At 36.4% G+C, this 24,429-nt stretch overlaps 2 protein-coding genes across 2 annotated transcripts in view; one reads left to right on the top strand and one right to left on the bottom strand.

Annotated features, from left to right (window-relative positions):
- LIPC (lipase C, hepatic type) overlaps nucleotides 1-16,474 on the top strand; it is a 36,320-nt gene extending 19,846 nt beyond the window's left edge. The window contains exons 2-9 of the mRNA XM_054387960.1: nucleotides 2,383-2,570; nucleotides 3,725-3,904; nucleotides 6,074-6,191; nucleotides 8,181-8,414; nucleotides 9,745-9,987; nucleotides 12,800-12,920; nucleotides 13,583-13,801; nucleotides 16,375-16,474. Coding sequence (XP_054243935.1) covers nucleotides 2,383-2,570; nucleotides 3,725-3,904; nucleotides 6,074-6,191; nucleotides 8,181-8,414; nucleotides 9,745-9,987; nucleotides 12,800-12,920; nucleotides 13,583-13,801; nucleotides 16,375-16,474 — 1,403 coding nt within the window. The remainder of the gene's footprint in view (nucleotides 1-2,382; nucleotides 2,571-3,724; nucleotides 3,905-6,073; nucleotides 6,192-8,180; nucleotides 8,415-9,744; nucleotides 9,988-12,799; nucleotides 12,921-13,582; nucleotides 13,802-16,374) is intronic.
- Nucleotides 16,475-22,727: 6,253 nt separating this feature from the next.
- Nucleotides 22,728-24,429, bottom strand: part of ADAM10 (ADAM metallopeptidase domain 10) — a 41,971-nt gene continuing 40,269 nt past the window's right edge. The window contains exons 14-16 of the mRNA XM_054388401.1: nucleotides 24,073-24,293; nucleotides 23,319-23,445; nucleotides 22,728-22,842 (exon numbers count right to left, since the gene is read on the bottom strand). Of these exons, the coding sequence (XP_054244376.1) occupies nucleotides 22,748-22,842; nucleotides 23,319-23,445; nucleotides 24,073-24,293 (443 nt within the window). The 3' untranslated portion in view covers nucleotides 22,728-22,747. The remainder of the gene's footprint in view (nucleotides 22,843-23,318; nucleotides 23,446-24,072; nucleotides 24,294-24,429) is intronic.

Below are 24,429 nucleotides of genomic sequence, written 5' to 3'. Positions count from 1 at the left end.
TATTAAAATTTTGCTTTTAACATATACTCCTACCACACTCTGTCTTCATTCCTGACACATCTTCAGTCAAATTTCACAGTTTGAAGGCGATATTTTGTAGTTGTATTTGTATTCATAATTACACATGATATAGAACAAAATATATTTAGATTCTGGATCTTTCCCTCTAAAAAACATGATATTTCATGGTTTCAAATGCTGGCCAGTGTACAGACCTTTGTTTAGCTTCCAGTAAAGTTTTAATTTACAAGACTTAGAGCATTACTATTGCATATGTAAATTTCACAAGTTCAGCTTGGGAGGTTTTTTGTTTTGTTTTATTTTGTTCATTTGTGTTTTTTTTGCCAGAAGTGACATTCAGTTAACCAAGATAAATATGCTGTTTGTATCACGTCTTACCATTATACTAAAATAAAGCCACGAATAAAATTTGTAACAAAACTGACATATGGCAAAAATACAGTCTGATCTAAAGCCAGCATGCCTTCACATTATAGCTCTTTGTGCTGTGCATTTTAAGATGCTACTACTACTACAAATACATAAATATGAGAGTTTTCTACCACTAAATATGCTTGCAGGATAAAGGCTTATATGCAAATGTATGGAAGTACCTTGTAAATTATCCACATGTTATTAAGAATAACATCATAAAACTTCAGAACATATTTGCTGACTTACAAGATAAAATGAAATACAATATTTATAATATTAATTTTGGATTAAGAATCATTTATACAATAAAAATATAAGAAATAAAATTTAACTAATATCAGTCCTGTTCCAACACAGATCATTTTATGTTCTCAGTGAACAGAATACTGCATTTTTGCCTCTGAGAATATTTCATGCTTTGTTAGGCCTAATAAAATGAAAGCCTTCTCCCTGACCATTTTAGTGGTGCTGCTGAGCAGCTGTTGCAGCTTGAAGTAATATCACCTGAACTTGGTAACGAGCTACACGCACTGTTCTCTATGTGAATAACAAGTGCCTTAACTTATTGGTAGTAATATTCTGTCTTCCTATTAAAAATATCTTCCTTGATGCATCTTGGAATTGTATTTTCCTTTCTCACAGCCAAATCACAGCAGTGACACAGTCAGTTTTCTTATTGATTACTATAGCCAAGTCTTTTTACTGTTCTGTCACTTCCAATTTATGAGCCCCATTTACAGAAAAATTGCTATCAACTGTACGAGCTTGTGCCTCATAGTATGAGATTTCTGTCTTTTTCTGTTGCTGTAATTTCAAAGTCATCTTAGTGTTTAAAGTTTCAGTCTCTTCAGTATTAGCAAATGCTTTCTAAATTTCATTAGTTTTGTGACTTTCCTGTCTGCTGCTTTAATGAATTAAAACAAGATTAGCCAAACAGTCCCCAAAGGAACTTCATTAGTAAAAATCTCTCCATTCTAAAAGTTTCCTTTCCAACAAAGAAATGAATCCTCTCATGTGTGTAGTTCACCACTTCCTAACTTTTCTTCTACTAATCCCCACTTTTTCTAGCTTAAATAATAATGTATGGTACGTATTATTCTCAGATGAATTAAATAAAGTGTCTGAAGTCTTACTACAAAGAAACACTAGGCTTACATTTCTCAATGTGCTTTTTGTAGGCTTCTGCTTTATTTTAGCCCATTTTCAGCTGTTTCAATATTCATGTTTTTAATTCTATGCTCATAATGTTGATAAGACCACAGTTCACCTTGCCCGCTCTTTCATAAATACAGATACCATCCTAGGTACTTAATAAACATTTGCAAAAATGCCGTCCTACATGTACCAAGCTATTCTGTCTAAGAATGAAATAAACAAAAAATTTACAGCTAGAACAAGAACATTTCATCTTGCCTTTTTAGAGAAAAATAGTAATTTCCTATGTGATCTTAACGGTCTTAAGCAGTCACCTAATTCTCTAAGCAGAATTATAACCCTGAATAAAATGGTTATTTTAGTGTAATGATGCTTGCTCGGCAATTACTAGCAAATACACATTAGTAAAATATGCCCTACAGCGTTAATATCCTAAGAACGCGCTCGCCCCTACATGCACAGTACTGTAAAGGCACAACACGTGCTTGTGTTTTAAAAATACTTATGTATTCTATAAGGGCCTGTTGCAGTAAGATCAGCATTTCCTGTGGAATTGTTACTGTTCAAATAGACGGACTAAAGAGACACATCTATACCATCTGAAAATTCAAAAGACATAATTTCTTGACCCAAAAAGTACAGCTTAGAAGAACCTGGAGTAGGCAGTTATTATACACAGCTAGAGTTTCAGTCTTACTAGTTTCCTCTGTCTTATAAACTATGTTTTACTAGTAACTTCTTCAAGTTTTAGATTCAATCCTATTATGACTGTTGTTATGAATTTAATTTCAGAGGCACTGGGATCACAGAGTCAGCATACTAGAACAAAGAAAGATCAGCAAAACTCAGAAACCAAATTTCGACTCTATACAGATACAACTGAAGAAGACTGTCAAATTTTTTTAAATCAGTTGGAGACTCTTGACAAATGCAATTTCAATGTCTCTCTTCCTCTGGCGATTATAGTCCACGGCTGGTCGGTATGAACTCATATTTTAATTCAAACGGTGTTTGATTTGATATACTTTCCTTCCCATTATGCTAATGCTAACAGTAACTTCGTAAGAAAGCTTGTGATTAGAAAGATGGTGGATTTCCCTGGTATCAGTCATGGCTAGAAGTAATACAAAGTGGATATTCCTCACTAAGATTCTGAAGTAATAGTCTATAAGCAATTTTTCATATGAGAGCCCCATGCCAAGGATTAAATTCAGCCCTGCTCTAAAGGCAGCAGATATCAAACTAGGAGCTGAATTAACATGTTATACCACTGGAGGACAGAATACTGATTTAATTTCTCTGGTACATTCACTGCCACATATTTACAGACTTACTGGAAAGTAGAGCACACAAACTCCCCACATTGTTCTCACTGATACATCTTTAAAGATAACTTCTCTACAAGCACCTTCAGCTGGAAATGAAGTCTTCAACATCATCAATATATTATCACTGAACTGCTTCCATTCCGTTAAACCATTAAAAAAAAAAAAATCCACCGCAAAACCCAGAAAAGATAAGGATGCAATATTAACTCAGGAAATGTGTGCCACTAGAGCGACAATTAAATCTGATATATTAAATAACTCTGGTCCATCAAATAATAAGCAGTCTTTGATGCTAGTAAGGAAACTGTGATCAGGTCCTTAAAATAGAATGGCAAAAAAACCCAGCAGATCTCAAAATGGAACGTCTGTAGAAGGTAAAAAACCCACTGGTCTGCAATCCTCCACCTTCTCTCCCTCTCCAAGACTTTTAGCTTAAATTTACAGGGACAGCAGCTCCTGAATGAAATCAGAAAATTTCTGGGCATTTGTGTCTTTCTTCTTAGTCAGCAATACCAGCATAAGTGAAAGTATTTACGGACATCATTTCACTGATAAGTGTTCATATTACAAGACATTGATTCTTAGTTTTCTTGTCCACACAAAAACTCTCAGCACTGATGTATGCTGAAACACCTAAAATCTGGTTGTCTGCATTGTTCTTTGTTTGTTTGGGGGGGTGTGGGGGTTTTGCTTCATTTGTTTTTGTTGCTGTTTGTTTCCTTCCTTGAGCTTTTAATTGGAAATGCTTGGCAAAGGCTGCTCTTCTTTAAGAAACCTTTTTCTTTTTTTTTTTAATAATAAAACAGGTGGATGGGGTGTTAGAAGGTTGGATTTGGAAAATGGCAGCAGCTCTGAAGTCTCAGCGTAAACAAATTAACGTGATCATTGCAGACTGGCTTACACTTGCACACCAGCATTATCCCATTGCTGTACGGAATACACGCTTCGTAGGACAGGAGATAGCAGACTTCCTGGAATGGCTGGAGGTAAAGGCTACTTTAGCTCTTCAATCAGCATACGTGCAGACGGCTAACAGAGTCCCACACTTTGAAAGCAAGCACACAGGACAATTTGCAAGCTGTTAGTTAAGCAAAATGAACTTATCTATGCTTAATTTCTGCTTTTAATGCAGAATCCAAGCATGACATTGTGTTTGATTTTTGCCTCCATTCTCCAAAAAGAAATATTCTAAAATAACAGCTTAGAGATCCAAAATGTAAAGGGAAACACTATAAAAGGACAGATGCACCTCAGAAAGCAGATGACATGGAGGCAACAGTGAGCACAGACTAATGCGGTGACTACTCATCAAAACTCCTGCCACATAGGGAGCAGTGGCCATGGCTGGAGTGAAGAGGCTGCAGAAAAGTCTGCAGGGCATCATTGATCCCCAGCATTAAGAACTGGAAAAAAACAATATTAGAATGAGATCATTCATACAAACCAGGCACCCCAAACAGCTCTTACTTCATCTATCTGTAGTACTACTTTAAGCTGCTTAACCTGAAGTAAAATTACACTTCTGTACCTCACCATGAATTTCTGAATAATTTTAAGTACAGTGATGTTTAAGGGGGAAGGGAAATACACTGCAAAGCTGAAAGATTTGTACCAAATACCACCAAAGGACTAAGCTGCTTTCAACAGGAATGGCTGGGCTAGAAGTTGTCAGGTAACAGACCGAGTTAGGGGCAAGAGGCACAAAAGAGAAGGCAAAAGAGCCAGAGTCTGTTTTTCATTCTGACATGACAAAAGACCTCAGCTCTTGGTCAAATGTAGTTTAAGGTGACAGAGCCTGACATTGCATTTTGAAGTTGTTTAATTATTGAATGAACCAATCAGTGGACTTCATTCAGTTCCCAGGAGGACACACCACAGTGTTAACAGTTTGTGATTTCTTCAGTGTTAGTAAACAATTTGAGACTTGAACAAGTTACTCTTTGTTCTAGCATTCTAGATAGATTTTTTTTTTACCTCATGATATAGTCCAAGATTTAAATATACCATAAATTTTCACAGCATTCAAATGAGCACTTTCAAGCAGTAAACCTTCCTTCTGCTGAGAAGCCTCTCTTTTGAATTTAACAGTTAAAAGCCCCTTCATTCCAACCCCCAGAATTAGCTCTATGCTGTGCTTCTGTCTGCTTACAGGTAGGCAAGTATTTGAAATATCAAAACCTATGGTGCTGTGCAACATTTTAATAAAGAATAAAAGTGAATTAAGTCTCAGTTAGTGCTATTAGTCCAAGACTTAATAGGGCATGATCATTAATCATCTCAACATCATCTATCTCAATAACACCTGCCAAGAAAACTGGTCAGATATTTTGATTTCTAAGAGCTACCTCTCTCACAAAAAGGTTGCCAAGTTTCACCTCATCATCACAAGAGACAAGTATCAAGACTGAGAAGTCATTTCACTTGGACAGCCAATATTCACAATGAAATTAAAACAGGCTGGCCTTTCCTGCACAACACATTTTTCTTTACAAGTCAGGAAAACTTTGAGCTTTGCAACTTGAATGAAATGCTTAAGATCTAGATAGCCTTGATTAGGCAGAAAGAAGGGCCTGAGACCAATTCTGCTTCCACAGGTTTGTTTCAGATCAGATACCCAGTTTTGTACAAATCAGTCCAGAAATGTCATTGCTGCATTACTTGGCATGCCTGATCAGGGGTTTGGCTGATACTTTGGCTTCTAAGTTGGCCTGTGCTAGCACCTTGGGGGGGAAAAAAAAAAAAAAGGCAAAACATTTTCTACAAAGGATTGTTTTACATTGATGTTAAGGACATATATGTACTTATTAGTCATAAGAAAGCCAAATGGTGCAGAATAAAGGCAATACACGTTTGCACCACTTGCAACAAACAGCAACAAAAATCCTGCTGTCTGTGTGGATAGTTTTCCTGAGCATTAACATGTAAGCAGCAGTTCGAAAATGTGTGGCATTTTCCTTCTGCATGAAAAGGAGGCAAACAATAACATTCAGCCAGCAAATGAATTTAGTGCACAATCTATGCATCTCACTTTACTTTCATCATCAACATACAAATTTCTTGTGTTGCAATTCATTGAAATATTTGCTACAAGCTAGGAACGCAATGTTTACTTTTCACATTTTCTGCATTTAAATCAAGCTGCTGCTATCTTCCAGGAATCCATTCAATTTTCCAGAAGCAATGCTCATCTAATTGGGTACAGCCTAGGAGCTCATGTTTCAGGATATGCTGGAAGCTTTATCAGTGGTACAAAGAAGATTGGAAGAATTACAGGTAAAATACTTAAAATTTCAAGAAATGCGACAGTCAACTAATTTAAGTTGTATAGGTATTTGACATGCCAATGTTGGATCAGTATTTAGCTGCTGATTAGCAATATTTGTCACAGTTTAGAAGTTTTCATCCCATTGGTTTAGAAATGTAATGAACACACTTTTAAAAATGTAGTGTCACAGTATTTCTAGCCTTGGTATTTCCTAGCTCAGTACAAATTATGACATAGAGAATACACAAGCGTGAGGACTACAACTCATAGACCAAAGATTCAAGTAACATGTTGCTTGAATTTATCCTCTATCCATTCCCAGTAACACTTTAAAGTAAATGTTAGCTACTAACATTGGTGTACTCTCTGCTGCATTAAAAACTGGATGGATGGCCAGGCCCAAAGAGTTCTGATAAATGGAGTTTAATCCATCTGGTGGCCAGTCACAAGTAGTGTTCCCCAGAGCTCAGTATTGGGGCCAATTCTGTTTAATACCTTTACTAATGATTTGGGTGAGGGGATTGGGTGCACCATCGGGAAGTTTGCAGATAACACTAAACTGATTAGGAATGTTGATCTGCTCAAGGGTAGGAAAGCACTGCAGAGAGATCTGGACAGGTTACATTGATGGGCTGAGGTTAATGGAATCAGGTTTAACAAGACCCAAGTGCCGGGTCCTGCACTTTGGTCACAACACTCCCAAGCAATGCTACAGGCTTGGGGATGAGTGGCTGGAAAGCAGCCCAGTAGAAAAGGAGCTGAGGATGCTGGACAGCTGGCTGAACATGAGCCAGCAGTGAGCCCAGGTGGCCAAAAAGGCCAACAGTATCTGGCCTATATCAAAAACGTGTCCACCCAGCGTAAGGATGTGATTGTGCCCCTGTACTCAGCCCTGGTGAGACCACAGCTTAAGTACTGTGTTCAGTTCTGGGCACCGCAGTATAGGAAAGACACTGAAGTCCTGGAGCATGTCCAGAGAAGAGCAACAAGGCTGGTGAGGGGTTTGGAGGGCATGTCATAGGAGGAGCAGCTGAGGGAGCTGGAGTAGCTGAGGGAGCTGAAGTTATTTAGCCTGGAGAAGAAAAGGCTAAGGGAAGATGTTATTGCTCTCTACAATGACGTGAAAGGAGGTTGTTGGTCTGGTGTTGGCCTCTTCTCCCAAGTAAGTAGTGACAGTACAAGAGGAAATGGGTTTAAGTTGTGTCAGGGGAGGTTTAGATTGGACATTAGGAAAAACTTCTTTACCAAGAGTGGTGAGGCATTTGAAGAGACTGCCCAGGGAGGTGGTGGAGTTGTCATCCTTGGAAGTGTTCAAAAAGCGTGTAGATGTGGTGCTTCAGGATAGTTTAATGTTCATGGTAGTTGGGCTACAGTTGGATGCAATCTTAAAGGTCTTTTCCAACCTTAATGATTCTTTGATCACTATCTTGACCCAAAGCCATTCAAATACACTGTTCCTTGTTAGCCCCTCATTTTATAAAGAAAATTACCATAAGGAAATTCTCAAACTGTGTCTGAGTTTTCAGTTGTGGTACATTAGTCATACAATGAATTGAAGTGAAAATTTCAGGTCCTAAATGTGGGCTAAAAGTCAGCCTTGTTGTGAAATAATAATAAATAATGGGACTGATGTCTTCCAAAGGCCTCTGAAACACATGACCTCTAGAGTATGAAAGAGCAAAGTTACGTAACCATCCCTCAAGTGACAGTGCAGTAGTGAGCATAGTTTGTCTACAATAAACACATCTATCTCTGGGTCCCTGTCCTTGGGCATGTAGCAGGTACTGTTTATTAAGAGCCTGTGTTTACTTTTCCTTTTGGTGTAACTACATAACCTCTGCAGGACAAGTGTTCCTAGCATTGCTTCTATCAGTGAAAGGCCTTGGTAAAGTACCAGGATTTTTTGTTTTTAAATATTTATTGCAGACTTTTCTCATAACAGTAAAAGAACAGCCCATCCACACTGTACTACAATGAAGTATTTGTATTTATTGTAGGCCTTGACCCTGCTGGTCCCTTGTTTGAAGGAGTGTCACCAACAGACCGTTTATCTCCAGATGACGCAAATTTCGTAGATGCAATTCATACATTCACTAAACAGCACATGGGGCTCAGTGTTGGCATCAAACAGCCCGTAGCTCATTTTGACTTTTATCCCAATGGAGGCACCTTTCAGCCCGGCTGTCACATCTTACACATGTATAACCACATCGCAGAATACGGAATTCATGGTAAGAACCAATGGCACAAAGTGGGAAGCAGCATTGCAGCTACAATGACAGTATCTTTAGGAAATTTTGCCTATCTCTGTGGTCTTAAATAGTATCTAGTGGAATTATTAACAACTGTTACATGCAAGGAAATTTCTTTTCTAGAAACAGGTTATCCGATTTTTACATGTACTGAGTTCAAATTGTTCCTACTGACTCCAGTAAGGAATCTGTCTGTCCATCACTTCTGAAAATGAGGTCAGGAGCATCCTGCTGTCAAGCACCTCTGAATAATTTCAAAGGTAGTTGATCTTGCAGTAGAGGGAATGAGAAAACTTATTCTAATTAAGCCAGATTCATCTAGTGTGCAATTTCAAATTAAATGAAAAAAAAAAAGTGCTGTACTACTCACCTCTTTAACTCACCTTTTCTCAACTCCCCATCCTTCAGCTGTGCAGTTGATGCTCTCTCTAGAACCTTATTGCCAGTGTTTCAGGCTAGGTTTTACATATAGAAGCTTATTTCCAGTGTACCTAAATGTAAATGTAAGAGAAACTGATGCAATATACTGACAAAAGATAAGATACTGATGCACACTGACAACCAGAACTGTTCAGTGAAATACCCCAAGAGCACTGTTCACTCAGCAAGCTGCATTGCAAAAATATTTCTCAACTATCATCACACCATCTGAAAGCAGACCTTACTTGTTAGCAGGTAATTCATGACAAATATTAAACCAAGATTCAGCTAGAAACCTCCTCAGTGAAGACAAAAAAACTAGTCCACCCTGATATATCGCTGTTACACAGAAGAAAATAACTTTTAGAATTTGATGATGTTTAAAGAAAAAAAAGTAGATCCATGTATTTAATAAACTTTTAACATATTTAATATACTTTTTGTTCCTTCTTCCCAAGTAGTTGCTGCAAGCAGAATTCAGTTCAGCATGAGAGCTTGTCACAATATTACCACATAAGCTTCCAAAAGACAACCATGTTCAACCATTCAGAATGAGACTTGCCTTTAATATAGCAAGATCTGAAAGACTGCATATAGCCTCATATTGTATTTCATATTGACCAAAACAGCCAGGACAGTAAAATCAAGATTTCTATTTACAGTCTTAGAGTCAGGCTAGAAAAGTTTAAGCAGCAAATTATTTATTTGTTTAGTTTGTTCAGACAAACTATTTTTGCCTTATCCTAAAAGTATATTTGCTATAGTGAATACTGTATGTGGCAAATGAGGGCTAAAATAATGTTTACAATTGGTTACTGTACCCCTCTGCAGCTGGAGTGGTAAAGAGGAACAATGGCATGCAAAATTTTGTTGTTTGCATTTTTTTAAGGCATCGCTCAAACTGTGAAATGTGCCCATGAGAGGTCAGTTCATCTGTTCATCGACTCTTTGCTTCACAACAATAAACAAAGCACAGCATACTGGTGCAACGACATCAACACCTTCAACAAAGGAATCTGCCTCAGCTGTAAGAATAATCGCTGCAACACACTGGGCTACAACATCAGGGAGGAAAGACTCCCAAAAAGTAGACGACTCTTTTTGAAAACAAGAGCACAGATGCCTTTCAAAGGTTTGTGGGAACATGTTACAGTGTCCAGATTGACCACAAAGTGTGAGAATGAGCCTAATCTTTGTGATCCTATTTACTCATTTATTAAAGCTTATAAAAATCTATGTGAATAATCAATTTACTGAGACAACTGAGAATCCTATTAGACTGTCTTGATGGCTTTTCATCAAGTTCCTGAAGCAATTTTGCTGCAGTATAGTCAGGTCACCATCTGAACTGGGAAAGTGAACTGCTCTGAGGACACAGCATCCACTACCACCACATCTGGGCACAAAATGCTATTCCTGTGTTGCATTCTCTAAACACAGAGACAGTTTCAGCTCATGTTAAAATATCTGTGCTCACTGCCTTTGATTTCAATTTGAAACACATTGAAACTGGTTTTGCTTCAAAAAACTGTCCCTGGTACATATGCAGATGTCAGTGCCCCAGACAATGGCCTCCTTTCACAAAAGCTCCCAAAACAAGACGGCAACTGTGGGAGTGTGTGTACAAAGTCATCTTTGTAACACGCAAAAAGAAAAAAAAAAAAAAAAAGGATGATCATGTGAGAAGCCTAAACACGAGATATTTGAGAAACTCTGCATTACACTTCACCATTCATCTGCATCTTCATGAAATCTGACATTTCATTTTTTCAGGTCAATAGTATTGTATTCTGTGGTGTACATTGATCTGCCTCAAACAAAAACCAGTTGTTACAAAGCAGTTAACGTTTATAATAAAGCTTCAATGGGAACCTGAGGCAGATTCACAGAACATTAAGGGTTGAAGGGCCCTTGTAAGATCATCTAGCCCAACCCACCTGCAAGAGCAGGATCACCTAGAGCAGGTCACACAGGAATGCATCCAGGTGGGTTTTGAATGTCTCCAGATAGTGAATGTCCAGAACTGGACACAACAGTCCAGATGCAGCCCCACAGGGGCAGAGAGGGTGGAGAACATCTCTGGGTCCGCTAATCACACCCCTGGATACCACAGGCCTTCTTGGCCACCAGGGCACAACTGCCTGTTTCTCTGGGAGTTCCATCTGTGTCACAGTGTTTCTCTTCACCACGGCTTTTGGCCAGGTTGTGACCCTAGCTTGACCCGACCTCAGGACTAAACATTCAAGCTTCCAAGATGCACCCAGACGACTCCCCCTGTGCTGCTTGTGCAAGGATCTGCGTCACGGCTGATGCCCACTGGCTGCGCGCCCCTCAAGGCCTCCTTTAAGAGGGGAAGGCTGTGATCAGCGTGAGTCACCCTCGGCATGTTCAGGCCTCATTCGATCAGGGGCCGGGGAGGGGGCGGGCTCCACCCTCTGTCCATGCCGCCTCAGCAGCCCGCCCATCAGCGGCCAGCCCCTTACAGCAGGCGAGCCGCCTTGGCTGCAAAAAGCCCGGAAAAGAGCTCCTTGCCGGTCCTTTAGGCCGCGCCCAGTGCGGACTTACAAGCTCTAGCTGGTGACCTCGGCGAAGAGTTTTTATATGAATACGTCCACCCTTTTCCTTAATGTGAGCACAACAAAAACCTAGGTCCCATCAGAACAGACATAAGAACAACCAGTTTTTTACACCAGGAGAAAACTTTGTTCTCATCAGGTTTACAGCAAAGAATCGGCCATTTTGTTTTCTGACACCTTCTCAAAAGAAAATACATCGTTCACTACATACAACAAGTACAAAACAGCAACAAAACCTACAGCTTTTCTAGTAAATACCTTCAATACATAAAAACCTTCACTTGAAGCTGGGGGAAAAACAGTAATTAAAAATCTGTGTATATACTTAAAAGGAGAACTCCCTCAGCAGCATGGTAGAATCATTCTCAGATCTAGTGAAGCCTGAAGAGAGAAAATGAGGAAAGAGGATCTTTCTATGCAAAAACTCGCATGCAGTATGTTTACCAAAACAGTTTCCTATGTGTAACTTGACCATGGTGCAAGGATAAATACAATTTTCAAAACACTGTGGTTTTGGTTAATGGAAATTACTTTTTTTTTTTAATTATTATTAACAGCTAAATCTATCTGTTTTGTTAAGAAGATGCCTGGCAGAACCAGAGTTTTCAAATCTGTCTGACAATATCTATGTGCATGTGATCTCTAAGTGACACTGGTGTTTTTTGTTTGGGGTTTTTTGGGGTTTTTTTTTGGTAGCTTGCTAAATGTCAAATTGCTTATAATCAGTCCACTGATGATTTTTTCATTCCGATAATATTCAGTTGAGAGACTTTCCTAAACACTTTTATTCTAGAAACCCACCAAATCTCAAAGTATTAATGACATCTTTCTTACAGTGTTATGCTTCAACAAGGTCACATTGTTCATAGATGCATGTTAAGCACAATGTATCATTATGCAGTCACGGAAAGTTTGTGAGTCATCTGTTTTGCAGGGCAATTTTCTGGTCGATCAGAGAGAAAGCCTGACTACATTGCACAAGGTCTTCAATCTATGTAATAGATCTCTGCCCATGTCCAGTCATGAGGATTTGCCTGGTGATAGAATTTCTGGCAAGATCTCTATCTAAGCTTCAGAAAAACAGAAATATTTCCCATGGAAGAATATTTTATCCCACAAAGGGTACTCAGCCTGTGTTATATTTTTTTCTCCCTCCCTTTTAATAGATCAACAGTACCCCAAACCCTACAGGATTACAATAGCCCAGCAACAATCAGAAAAGTACACATTTAAATTTCATGAAATTAGTTTAAAAAATAAAATATGGAATATCAATCAAGTTTCTGCTCTGAAAGGCAAAAGTCTTCTGAGAAATCTACTGCTTCTATGATCATTAATTTAATCACTGAAAATTCTTCCTTTCTACAGTCTATCATTATCAGTTCAAGATCCACTTAATCAACGAAATCGAAGGAAAGCAGATAGAACCAACATTTACCATGTCTCTGACAGGCACTAAGGAGGATGCTAAAAACCTGCCCATCACACTGTGAGTATTGATATTACATGTCACTGTACAACTGAGAAACAAAGTGCCAATTTATAATAGCGTTATCATGTATACCATCACAGTATGAGTGAAATCATTTATCACAGCTAAACCTTCACCCATGATCCCTTAACATCTCAAACTTTTACAATGGTTTTATGGTTTTTGCATGAAAAATCTCCATAAACAAACTAATAATCTTGGAATTTTCCATGAAGTATCCTGTCCACTTACCTTGGGTGTCTCTCATGGTTAGCACAGGGAGGTCTAACCAATTAAAACACAAATAATAAGCTGTAATTTAAGGGAAAGAATTTTAGGTATTTCTCATGATGGACAACAGCAATAGTGTGGGTCAGCATTTGGTCTAGCATTCAAAAGACATAACATAGATGCTATTTTAGGATGCCTTTTCTTTTGCTATTAGAAACAATTTTTGCTTCACTAGCTGTTCAGGCTTCTTCCGCTTCTGCTTCTTTTCTAGCATGATGTCCTATTCCTTTATGCACCTGGAGGAAGAATATCCTAGAGACAGTAATGTGCCCTCCTGGAGAAGAAGGAGGAAATACAGTTTTTGTTGTTTGGTTTTAAGGAGAAAAGAAACTATTTATTTTTCCACTTTAATCCATAGTAACTAGGGCAGTATTATTTTGTTTTTGCAGAGTTGAAGGTATTAGTGGGAATAAAACCTACTCTTTTCTTGTCACCCTGGACAATGATATTGGTGAGCTAATAATGATCAAGTTCAAATGGGAAGGAACTGCAGTTTGGGAAAATATCTGGGACACATTTCAAACTATGATACCATGGACAAAAGGCAGTCATCGACCAGGACTTACAGTGAAGACAATAAAAGTGAAAGCAGGAGAAACACAGCAGAAGTAAGTGTAATGAAAACACAATTTTTTTCTAGTAACACCACAGGTATTTGGCACATAGGTTATTCTAGTTCAAATAGAAGCATCTGAGTTCCAGCATTCATGCTAAAGGTGAATTTATCCATGCACAACTTCTGGCTTTCCCCTCTCCCCCTCAGATCAGACTGCATGTTTTTTTAACTGACTTTCAGAATTTCTTTGTTCTCAGGTCAGAAATGAATAGTAGGAAATGTTCTGGCTCATCACTGTCATTAACCTGAATTTAAGGCACAATAACTTCAGGTGACAATTTTGTTGATACTTGAGAACACAAGATAGAGAAGGAGCTAGCACACAGATCCAAGAAAGAATTTTAACAAGTTCTGCAATGTAATTTTTATACACGATTAATGACAATAACTGATGACAGTTTCTGACTTGTTTTTAGAAACTGATTATCTCACTCTGTAACAACTATATGAAATTTCAAAGAAAGAAAGACACTTGAAAATATTGATTCCAACATTAAGGCCATGAAGAATTCAATTGACTACTTACAAAAAAAATGCCAAATCTTAATTATTTGACTTTTAATATCTACTTCATAGAGAAACTCAGCATGACCATTCTTGAAAGTACTCATTAGAAGGATCACATTAGAATTGCATAGTCATTTATTGAAGATAAGGGTTTTAGAATAAAATTCCCTTAGTTTTGACTCATTCATGAGTCAGTCTAGTGTCTGATAGTTGATAATGAATCACTATACTATGTAGCCTGTATAACAGGTTCCTGGAGTGATAAACTGTGGAAACAAAGTCTCAAGACATTTAGAAATTTCTGTAATGGGAAAACAATGTGAGCAGTTCTGGAAAACAAAATCACTATCTATACTTCCTCAATTTCACTGCTACTTGAAGTAATTTTTGCATTCTGGTTGAGTATTATTATATAGTATGAATTCAGAGATCTGAATTTTGTCAGCTGAACAGAGTAGTAGCATCAGAGAGCAGTTTTTTGAAGAAAACAAAAATTGTTTGAAGTCTGTGTTTGGAGGCTTTGGTTTCAGTGGTTTTTTTGTTTGTTGTTAGGGTTTTTTTTGTGTGTTTGTATGATGTGTTGGAGTTCTTTTGTTGTTGTTTTGTGTGTGTTTCTTGTTTGTTTTGTTGAGACTGGGTATTCTTTTGGTTTTCCCCTGCTGATTTCATTGAAACTAGATCAGCAAGTCTGAGTGGCTCTTTTCTCTAAGTACAGCAATGCTAACTCTTCTGAAACTGCTTATTCACACACAGAAATGTCAACCAGAAGAAAGAATAACTAAATTTGTAATGATTCCTGCTGCTTTAATCCTTTGAGAAATTTTATCTGAGCAGTTTAAAATTAATGAGAAAAGTGTCTTACCTTTTAATTGTGGTTCAGTCATAGGTGATTTTTCCTTGCTACAGTCTCTTTCTTACTAGCATAACTACTCCAGACTTTCTGTAGAACAACACTTATTGACAGATAAGTTTTTCCTTGATACCGACACAAAAGACAAATGAGACAATTAAGGCATTTTTATAATACAATTTGTGTGCTGGAGGCCAAAGGAGGAATCAAGTTTTCTTGGATTTTGTCCCCCTGAAAACGTCTTTTGCAAATATTTTCCTCTCCTAACCCAGCACTTGGTGCATGCTTCTGCCATACAAACAAACAAACATCTATAACGTATCTGTTTTAAAAGTGATGATCCCAGTACTGACATAGCCGCCAAAGTAAATTAAAAGCATAGTAGATGCAGCAAATTAAAGAGCCCTGTTTAAATACAGATTTTTGTATCTTGAGGAAAAATTTTGAAGGCTGTGAAAGGACTGGTATACTCATTTTTGGAGCCAGAAAACTCCTGTCCAATACAGATGGGTTAATAACATGGCAAAAGCCAATTACTATCAACGTACTACTTAAAAACCCCAAATCCTAGGAAAAAGTGACTAAAGTGGATTGTTATTACATTCACAAAAAAGTATGCTGGTATTTTCAGGTACATAATGCTCTTCAGGAGTCTTTATGCTGCAAGCAGAATTTTTCTTAGATTGTCTGATAAACATAACAGTATAAACTTAAAAAGTAGTTAAATCAACAACTACGACAACCTATTTGGATTCCAAATATGGAAAACATTTCTGTAGCACATGTACTTGCTGAAGCTGTTGGCACTATACGTAACTTATTATTAGCAACCTCACAACTAAATATTAGTAGTCCAACTAAGTACTAGCAGGCCAAATAATACAGTCATAATAATAGTAATAACGATAATAATAATTGAAACAGTGACAATGATCACTGAGAATACAAAGACCAAGTCACTGAGGGTATGTTATGGAGAACAGCATGCTGTGTACATTACCATTGCATTAATACACTCAGCAAAAGGGAGTCGCCTACTTTTTTTTTACTCTGTACCTACTACCTATCAGCCAGATGCAGCTCTTTCCTCACAAGCCTGTAAAAACAATCAGATATCTTACTGTAAAAGATGAAGTCAGCTTCAGTGTATCTAGAAAGCACAGTTTTATGCAAATAGTAACATTGTTTATATGCTGTTTTCTTTCTAGAATGACATTTTGTTCTCAAAGCATTGGCAACCTTTACCCAACCCAAGCAAAAACATTTGTGAGATGTGAAGATGACTTTCTGAGTCAAAACAGAAAATGAGCAAGAATAAAAAAATACCCTAACTACTCAACAAAATATATTCTAGTACAACATTTTTAATGCAACTGTGTAGTTTTTAACTAAAATATCCTGATAGATTTAGAGATGCTGAAGAAAATACACTTTAAAAAATTTAGATTTTGTGATGCAACGGTAAGGTGAAATACAGGGCTTTGTTTATTTCTAGGAGCCTCCTGTCAAAGTGATCAATGAGCAATTTTCAATGAGCAATTTTCATCAATGTCAACTGTAAATTTTATGAAGCTTTATTTCTAATGAACAGGTATTTTAAAAAAGATTACTATTTGAAAGAATCATTGTCATAAGCCTTTTAAAATTTTGATTTTGTTAAAGGAAAAATGAAGCCTCATTTTGCATTAAATACTTTACAACATTAATAGTGACTACTATCAGTTAAAATTTTCCTAAATTACTTCCTAATGAAGAGGGAGTTAAATAATTCATAGAAGAAATTGTTGCAATGTAGGTAACATTGTTAACCGGGATTTTCAACTTTGTAACATTTGAAAACAAACATGCATCTGAACATACAGAACGCTGGAGCTCTCTGTCATAACCACAATACAAGCCAAACAACTGTGTCACATAAAAATGCTATACTAAGTGCTATCCTGTTGGAAAATTCTTTGCTGTCTAATTCTTTTAAAGGTAGTGATGTAAATTACTAGTAATTCAATTGTTTAAATGATGCTTAGTATACACACACAATGCTATCACAATCAAGTTCAGTTTACTTTGACATTAAAATCGTATTCGCCCATTCAGATAAGGTCCGAGATTTTCAGATTGTATCACTGTATAGCAAATTCTAACATGATCTGAAACTACACGAAATGAAAATGACAAAACCCTTAAACATCTTCAGTGCATATAAACAAACTTTATAAATACAAATGTATGCAATTACCTTGTTTCCTCTGTCAGAATATAAAGTACATAAAGAAACATTGTCTCTATTTTTTATTTTACGGTTAGTGAAGAAATCTGCATGTCTGTCAGAGTATTTCTGTCAGAGTATTTCATTTGTCACTTTGTAATGCCAAGCACAAGATTAATTAAAAATTATGTTTCTATAACTCTGTGTTCTGAATCTAATTTCAGTGTTCTCTACATGGCAAAAGATGTGCAAGGTAGTCCTGAGACATGGAGGAAAGCATATTTCCTATACCTAAAGAGTGCAAAGACTTTTGAATCAAAATATACAAATGTTATCAGGATTAAAGAGATTGTTTTAAAAGTATGGTGAATCAACAAGTGGAGCAGTCAGCAATCCTGCAAGCAATGAAGTGATCAGGTGCTGAATGCAGGCATCTTTGACTACCATTTAGAACATGAACTTCTAACTTTTAATAGCTGTTTTCAATAACTACCATTCCTTTAAATAGGAATATTCACTAGAGAAACAGAAAGCTGACTAAATATGATGGGAATAGTTCAGGACAAAGGTACAGACCTCTAGCACCAGAAATTTTTTAATTATGTTTGCCTTGTTTTTATTTTACACTTGTAGTAGCTATAATCCACTGGAGAGAATTGCTAGAGATCCAGTGACAGTATTTTTAAAGGCATGAAGTCAAAATGGACTGTGTTGTGAAGAATGGCAGACAAAAAATGAATGACAGTGTGCCCTGGACACGTTAGTTTTCCAAAGGACTATTTAAAATGAGACAGAGAAGTATGTGCATGTGGCTAACTCAAATTATGCATCTCCCCAGACCATTTCTAGAATTCAATCTTTCCTCCTGGACAAAGGTGAAGAAGATAGCTACTTTTAGGGTTGTTTATAAAATAACTGTCTATTTATAGAAGAATTGAAATACATTCATCGGAATGATCAACTTTTTAAACTAAGAGCTTAGTAACTTCCTGAACCAAATCATACCCCAACTCCTGAAAAAAAAAACCCAAAACAAACCCCAAAAATCCAAAACTCAAAAAAACCAACTAACCAACCAACAAACAGAAAACCAAAACCCAAAAGGGCTTTGTTCAGAAAATATTGAAGGATGACAGAGCAAGAGAATGTCTACCAAAAAATGGACTGTGCTTCTCCAGTGCAAAAGCTGTGATGTTAGCTATACCTGGAAAATAAAAGCACTGGAGATACCAAGACATCTTTTATTGAGATTTGTATGATATAAAACATACATATTCACAAAGCCTTTCAATAATGACTTTCCTGTAGTTACACATACTAACACACCTAGAAACGTTAGACAATAACATGAAAGCAATACAATTTTAATATCACTTGCTTTGGTACAAAGACCAATAAAGCAATCAAAACATGAGGATAAAAGCTAGAAAGCATTAGAGTTCAAGAAAAGCAGGTGGAAAAAAAAAATCAAATGCCTACAGTGTACTGAAACTCAGGTAATGGGGATACTGCAGTTTGAGGACTTCTAAAGCTTCTGGAAGAAAAAAAATAAAAAACCACTCTCCAGTTCACCTGCAAAAAGCTAGCATAACCTCAGGTAAGACAAATTTTTAAGAAGTCAAATAGGAAAATTAAAAGACCATTCATCATTATTTGAACTCTTGCAAATATGAAGATACTTCTTCTAATGTTGTGTCCAAATAAATCCTGTCCCTGTGTTTGGATAGCCATTATAACAATTTCTGATATAACAATGAAATTAAAGTCCAAGTTGCTGCATACTCAGTCTTACAATGCATAAACAGAACACTAAAGTCACACCTAAATGCAGGTCCCTTAGTGGCACCTTACTTTGTACTCATTGGAATTACTCCCAGCTCACTCCAAACAATCAAAACCTTGAATGCCATCAGGAGCCTAACTCCTGCCAGCACAACCCCAGCTTAGAATGATGTAATGACTACTGTCCTTTCACTCACCTCTCTGTAGTAGTGAGCATCCAATATTTGGAAGTAAAAATCTTTTCTTTCCTTTTTGTATGTTTTCCCTGAAAGAAACATTGGAACATTATTTAAAAGGCAAAGAATACAGATTATTTATAGACTGTATGATATAAAGTTTCATAGCTTGAGGAATTTGGTGTTCTTCTCACATTCACACCATATTGACTATACATGCCTCTGCATCAGAGGTGAATGTAAACATTTAATAACTAAACATTAAGAAATACAAGATGAATAAATTAATAACTCCAACTAGGGATTATTAAGTCTAATATTAGTTAGAAAAATTGCAGCTATTTAAGTTTTCCCCCAAGCACACTTTAAAATAAACACAAAATTTGTATTTTAGATGCTCAGACATTCTTTCTACCCCTCTAGTTTATGTTCTTAGGCAGAAATTTAAAAACAACCATCACCAGATCTATCAGGCACCTGTGACATGGATTTGCAGGACTCTGCCCCACCCTGATTGTCTTTTAATACCTTTTGCCCTGACAGTGCTATTTAGCTACAAGAGGAAGAACTGCTATTAAAAACAAAGCAAATAACAAAAAAGTGCTGTGAGGAAGGAACTGTGAATATGGTTTGATTACATCAAAGCATATGCTGCTCAGTTAGGGAAACAGATGTCTAAGCAGGCCTCTATCAACAAACAGCACTAAAGAATGAAAGCTGGCTTTTAAAAAGCAGTCTTACCACTTCAAAAATCAACTGTGTAAAACAAACCCAGATTCAGCTTGGCAGTTTTAAAACACCTTGAAAAAAGCAGATTTGCCCCTTCTAAAAGTTTTATCCATAGTTGTGCATTCAAAGTACTGCATGTTAATTACATTATTCTTCAAAAATATATTTATTTCAGAAGGTATTATTCAGTAGCTATGCTGCAAGGCTTGAATATCCCACCAGTAACTAGTTTCCATTTTGAAGAGAGAAAGCTTTATTCCTGTGATTATACAACTAATGTAAAAGTAATTTCAGGGCTTTTCCTTAAAAGTGATTCACAAAATCATTTATTCTCACATTTAACTGCATGGTCCCGTAATTAGGAGATGCAATCTGATGGTGTAAATATAGTACAATTACTTTTCTTGCTTGACAGTTCCTTTCCAGCAGAAGCCAAAAATTAAGTAGAAGTAGAACCTGTGTGTTCCTTTTTGCTTTCATGGTTCAAAAAGTAAATGGATCTTTATAAGATGATTTCATCAAGTCTATTTATTAATGCATTTCAAGTTTCAAAAAAACCTTACATATCTTTGCACAATACTTTATTTTTTGCATTTTTAGTAAAAATTTCCAAAGTGAACGAAAAAAGATACTGTATAAAACACAGTGGACATGAATCGACAGTAGTATTCCATTTCATTGTCTTAACTTTCAGTTTTACCACATCTTGACTTGCAGTGGAGAGTTCAGTGCACATTTCTGTTTTCAGAAAACATTTAACTTAGACTCAAAATAAAATAGGGCAGAACTTGTCTGCCAAAATCCTACCACAGGATAACATTACAGGCAAAAAATTTACATGTTCCAAAGTCTAACACACTCAAGAAGTTACTAAGAACCCTTGCTGAATAAAAGTCACCATTTTAGAAATGCAAACCCACTTCCAATCTTTGCACAGTCTTAAAATAAATGTATTTTAAATGACTTAAAAGCAACTACATACACTTCTAACTAGTTAAGATCATTTAGAATTATTTATATAGTCTATTGGACTTGGGGTTTCATGTACAAAATTTGTCTCTAAACCATGTACAAAAAGCTGTATTTTGAAAAAGTTACCACATACTGTACAAGTTTACAAGGAAGAGAACCCATTATATTCTGTAACATTTTTGGCCTTTCTGGCTTGCGTCACATTATGAGAATGATTGTGTAAACCTTATACTCTTAAAAAACAAAACAAAAAACAAACACAGGAAGCCGTCCAACCCTTAGTAAATTTTCTCCTAAGCAAAGCCAGGAAAATTATAGCCATTTGCATGTCTAATTAGCTTGGTGCTTTTGGAAAAACAAGCAATAAATATATCACAAGCTTAAACATTTTGTAATGCCCCCTTTCGTTTCCTGCATAGCAGTAAGCACCTTAAGACACCTTTTGTTTTTCTCTTTCAAAAACCCCAATTTTTTACATTCGTAATAAAAACTTTGGAATGGGACATTGTGCTGTTGAACTTCACTACTGGTGTAAAATGTGGGAAACTTGGTAATCCTAACTACAATTTTAGCTCTGCCACAGTAGCTGGGCAAATCACGCTATTTTAGTGGTTAACAACAGTATCATGCTGAAAAGTTATCCAAAGACCTGATAAATTAAAAAGAAAACAAAACGAAAGCCAAACCAAAGAACTACAGCTTTTCTTTCTCTTTCCACATCCTTCAGAATACAAACTTAATTATCATACTGGAAGAATACCTGAAGAGCCCAAACAAACTGATCTCAATTTTAAAAACAAGTTGAGTAACAGGCAGAATTTTCTAATAAAGCATGGAAATAGTTCATCTAACTATTCATTATTTAACTGAATAATCAGACAAATTAAAAATATTTATGTTGAGCAACAAGAAATTAGACACAAAACATTTTTGAAACATTCTGGCATTTGCAAAGATTGCAGAACACCTGTTATCTTTAAAAGACCATTCAATCTTGTATGCTGTGTCTTAACAGCTGTTTGATAAAGATGAAATGAGTGCTTGAAACAACTTTGATCATGATAAAACCAATTTGATTTGATGCAAAACTGCTGTGTAAAGCATCACGGAATCCTTGACCAATACACACCATCATCCTCTGTTATCCTGAGTATGTCAATTAAACAGTAATTTCTTCATTAATAGCGGAAAAGTTTTATAATACAAAGAAACATCCATATTGCAATTCTCTTGTTTACAATTGCACACAAGTACGGGTGTACGTTAGAAATACATGTCTGCATATAACAATGTATATACATCGACAAGTAATGTCTCCATTGCTGAGGTGGTCTACCTTCCTAGCCTTGACTGGCAGGTGAAAAATATATCTTTTTTTTCAATTCTTGAAGTTTTACTACAGCCATATTTGCCTGCAAGTGAAGAAAATGCAGCAATGAAGAGCACAGAAGGGGGGAAGAACCATGATACCCTAGGACTTTGAGCCACTAAATTAAAAATATGCAAAAAAACTTTTCTTCTTTTTTGATCTGGAAGATTTGCTTATTAGAAATTAACCATTTCCACTTCTTTTGAGGGCATATCATGCCTTTTGTGTTTGTTTTTTTTTTCCTTCAATTTTTGAAAGTTAGACTGGGGATAATGACTTATTAGGTTTTCTTTGGAGTGAATTTTCCCATTGTAGGCACTAGGAAGAACCAAGGCAAAAAGCTGCAGTCAACGTCTCATATGTCCCATCTGATAACTCTCTCGGGGTCTTTGCCGCTGTGGTGGCTGAGTGGTTTGTGGTGGTCTCCTCCTTTTTAAAGTGCCTGTTTAAGAAAAAGGCATTGTAATTATTAAAATGAATTTAATAAATAAATTATTTCCAGAAAAGTTGCCTTGGCCATGAAAATTAAATATAACTATTTTTTGGAAAGCCTTCAGATTTAGAGCTGCAAGGTTTTAAATAGATGATTAACTGCATGGAGTATTTACAGAATACATTTTATTACCTTAACAGTAGTTCTTTACAGTTTCATTCTTACAAAAACATAGCATGGAATAGGAAACAAAATGAACTCTGATTTCGAAAAAGCCTTCAGAGCTTTCTTTTGATATGCCAATTATGTTGTAGGAAAGTAAGACATAAATAACATTTTTGTAAGTTGTTTCACTTGCATGGATTCCACTTGTAGTTTCAGTGCCAGACTAAGAACTATAGGTTAGGACACCTGCAATTTCTATTTCAAATAAAATAGTTGAGGATAAAGCATTTCTCTATATACTAATTATTTAGTGTACTCACCTGGAAGTGGTTTATGAGGAGGCAACTTTGGATTACTGCTTGGAGTATGAACACTGCATATCTTAATGAAACCAGCCATCAACATGATCAATGCAATTCCCATAAGCAACACTGCCCACCAATAAGCCTAAAAACATTTAAAAAAAAGTATTTTTGCAGGTCTGGCACACATGCATGAGAGACAGAGGTCATGGAATATGGATGGCTTGCTTTTGCTTATTTTAATAGTCTAAAGCCATTTCAATAGAGCTATATAAACTTAAAACAATCAACAGCTTACACAAAATTGACTATACACCTCTATAAAGGTGTTTCACTGTAGCTCTTCTCACAGTCTTTCATTAAGAGAGTGTCATGTAGTGCAGTAAAACTAAGAAATGCTAGAGATGAATACATTTAGCTCTTTAAAAGAAATCAGAGCAGTCACATATGAAGTTAAAACAAGAAAACCCTCTAAGTTAAAAATGCAAAGATTAACACCAAAACAGTGGAATGAAGAGTCATTAACACAGAATATTTACTTGTTATTTGTTTCTAGTCCCTTCAACCTATCAAGAAGATTTGCTGCACTCGAGGTGCTTATTGAGAAACTAGTAGAACAAGGACTGATTATACTTTGAAGAACACTGAAGTACTGTTTAAGTGTGATAATAACTATGATTATTATAAAGGAAATTTTGTATTACACCGGTAAGAAAAAAGCCCGGCCAATAAAAAAAAAACAACAATCAAACAAACACAAAAATAACCTTACCACAATCCATTCTGCAATATTTTCATATAGTTCTGGATTAAAAATTGCTTTCTTTAATCTAGCTAGAGGGCCATCAGCATCTACTAGCCGACACCTCATGAACACATCACAGTAGCCTTTGAAGTCGTTACAAGGAGATCCAGGTTGCAAAGTAGTAGTTTTACGACCAAAGTGTTTCTCCCACTGATGAGAGCCTGTACTTGCACAACTAGCTGGGTCCACTGAAAAGCAAATACAAATTAGATAAATTAAACCTTTATTGTATTAAAATACATTTTATAAAATTGCATGAATACTTTGGTGTTCAGTTGTTCAAAACACTTTTGGAAAGACATCAAGTGCCTATTTAATCTGTAA

Source organism: Indicator indicator, chromosome 16, assembly GCF_027791375.1.
Source record: "Indicator indicator isolate 239-I01 chromosome 16, UM_Iind_1.1, whole genome shotgun sequence".
In the NCBI taxonomy this organism is placed as follows: domain Eukaryota; kingdom Metazoa; phylum Chordata; class Aves; order Piciformes; family Indicatoridae; genus Indicator; species Indicator indicator.
Note: the sequence above shows the minus strand (reverse complement) of the source record. Positions and strands in the feature narration are given on the sequence as shown.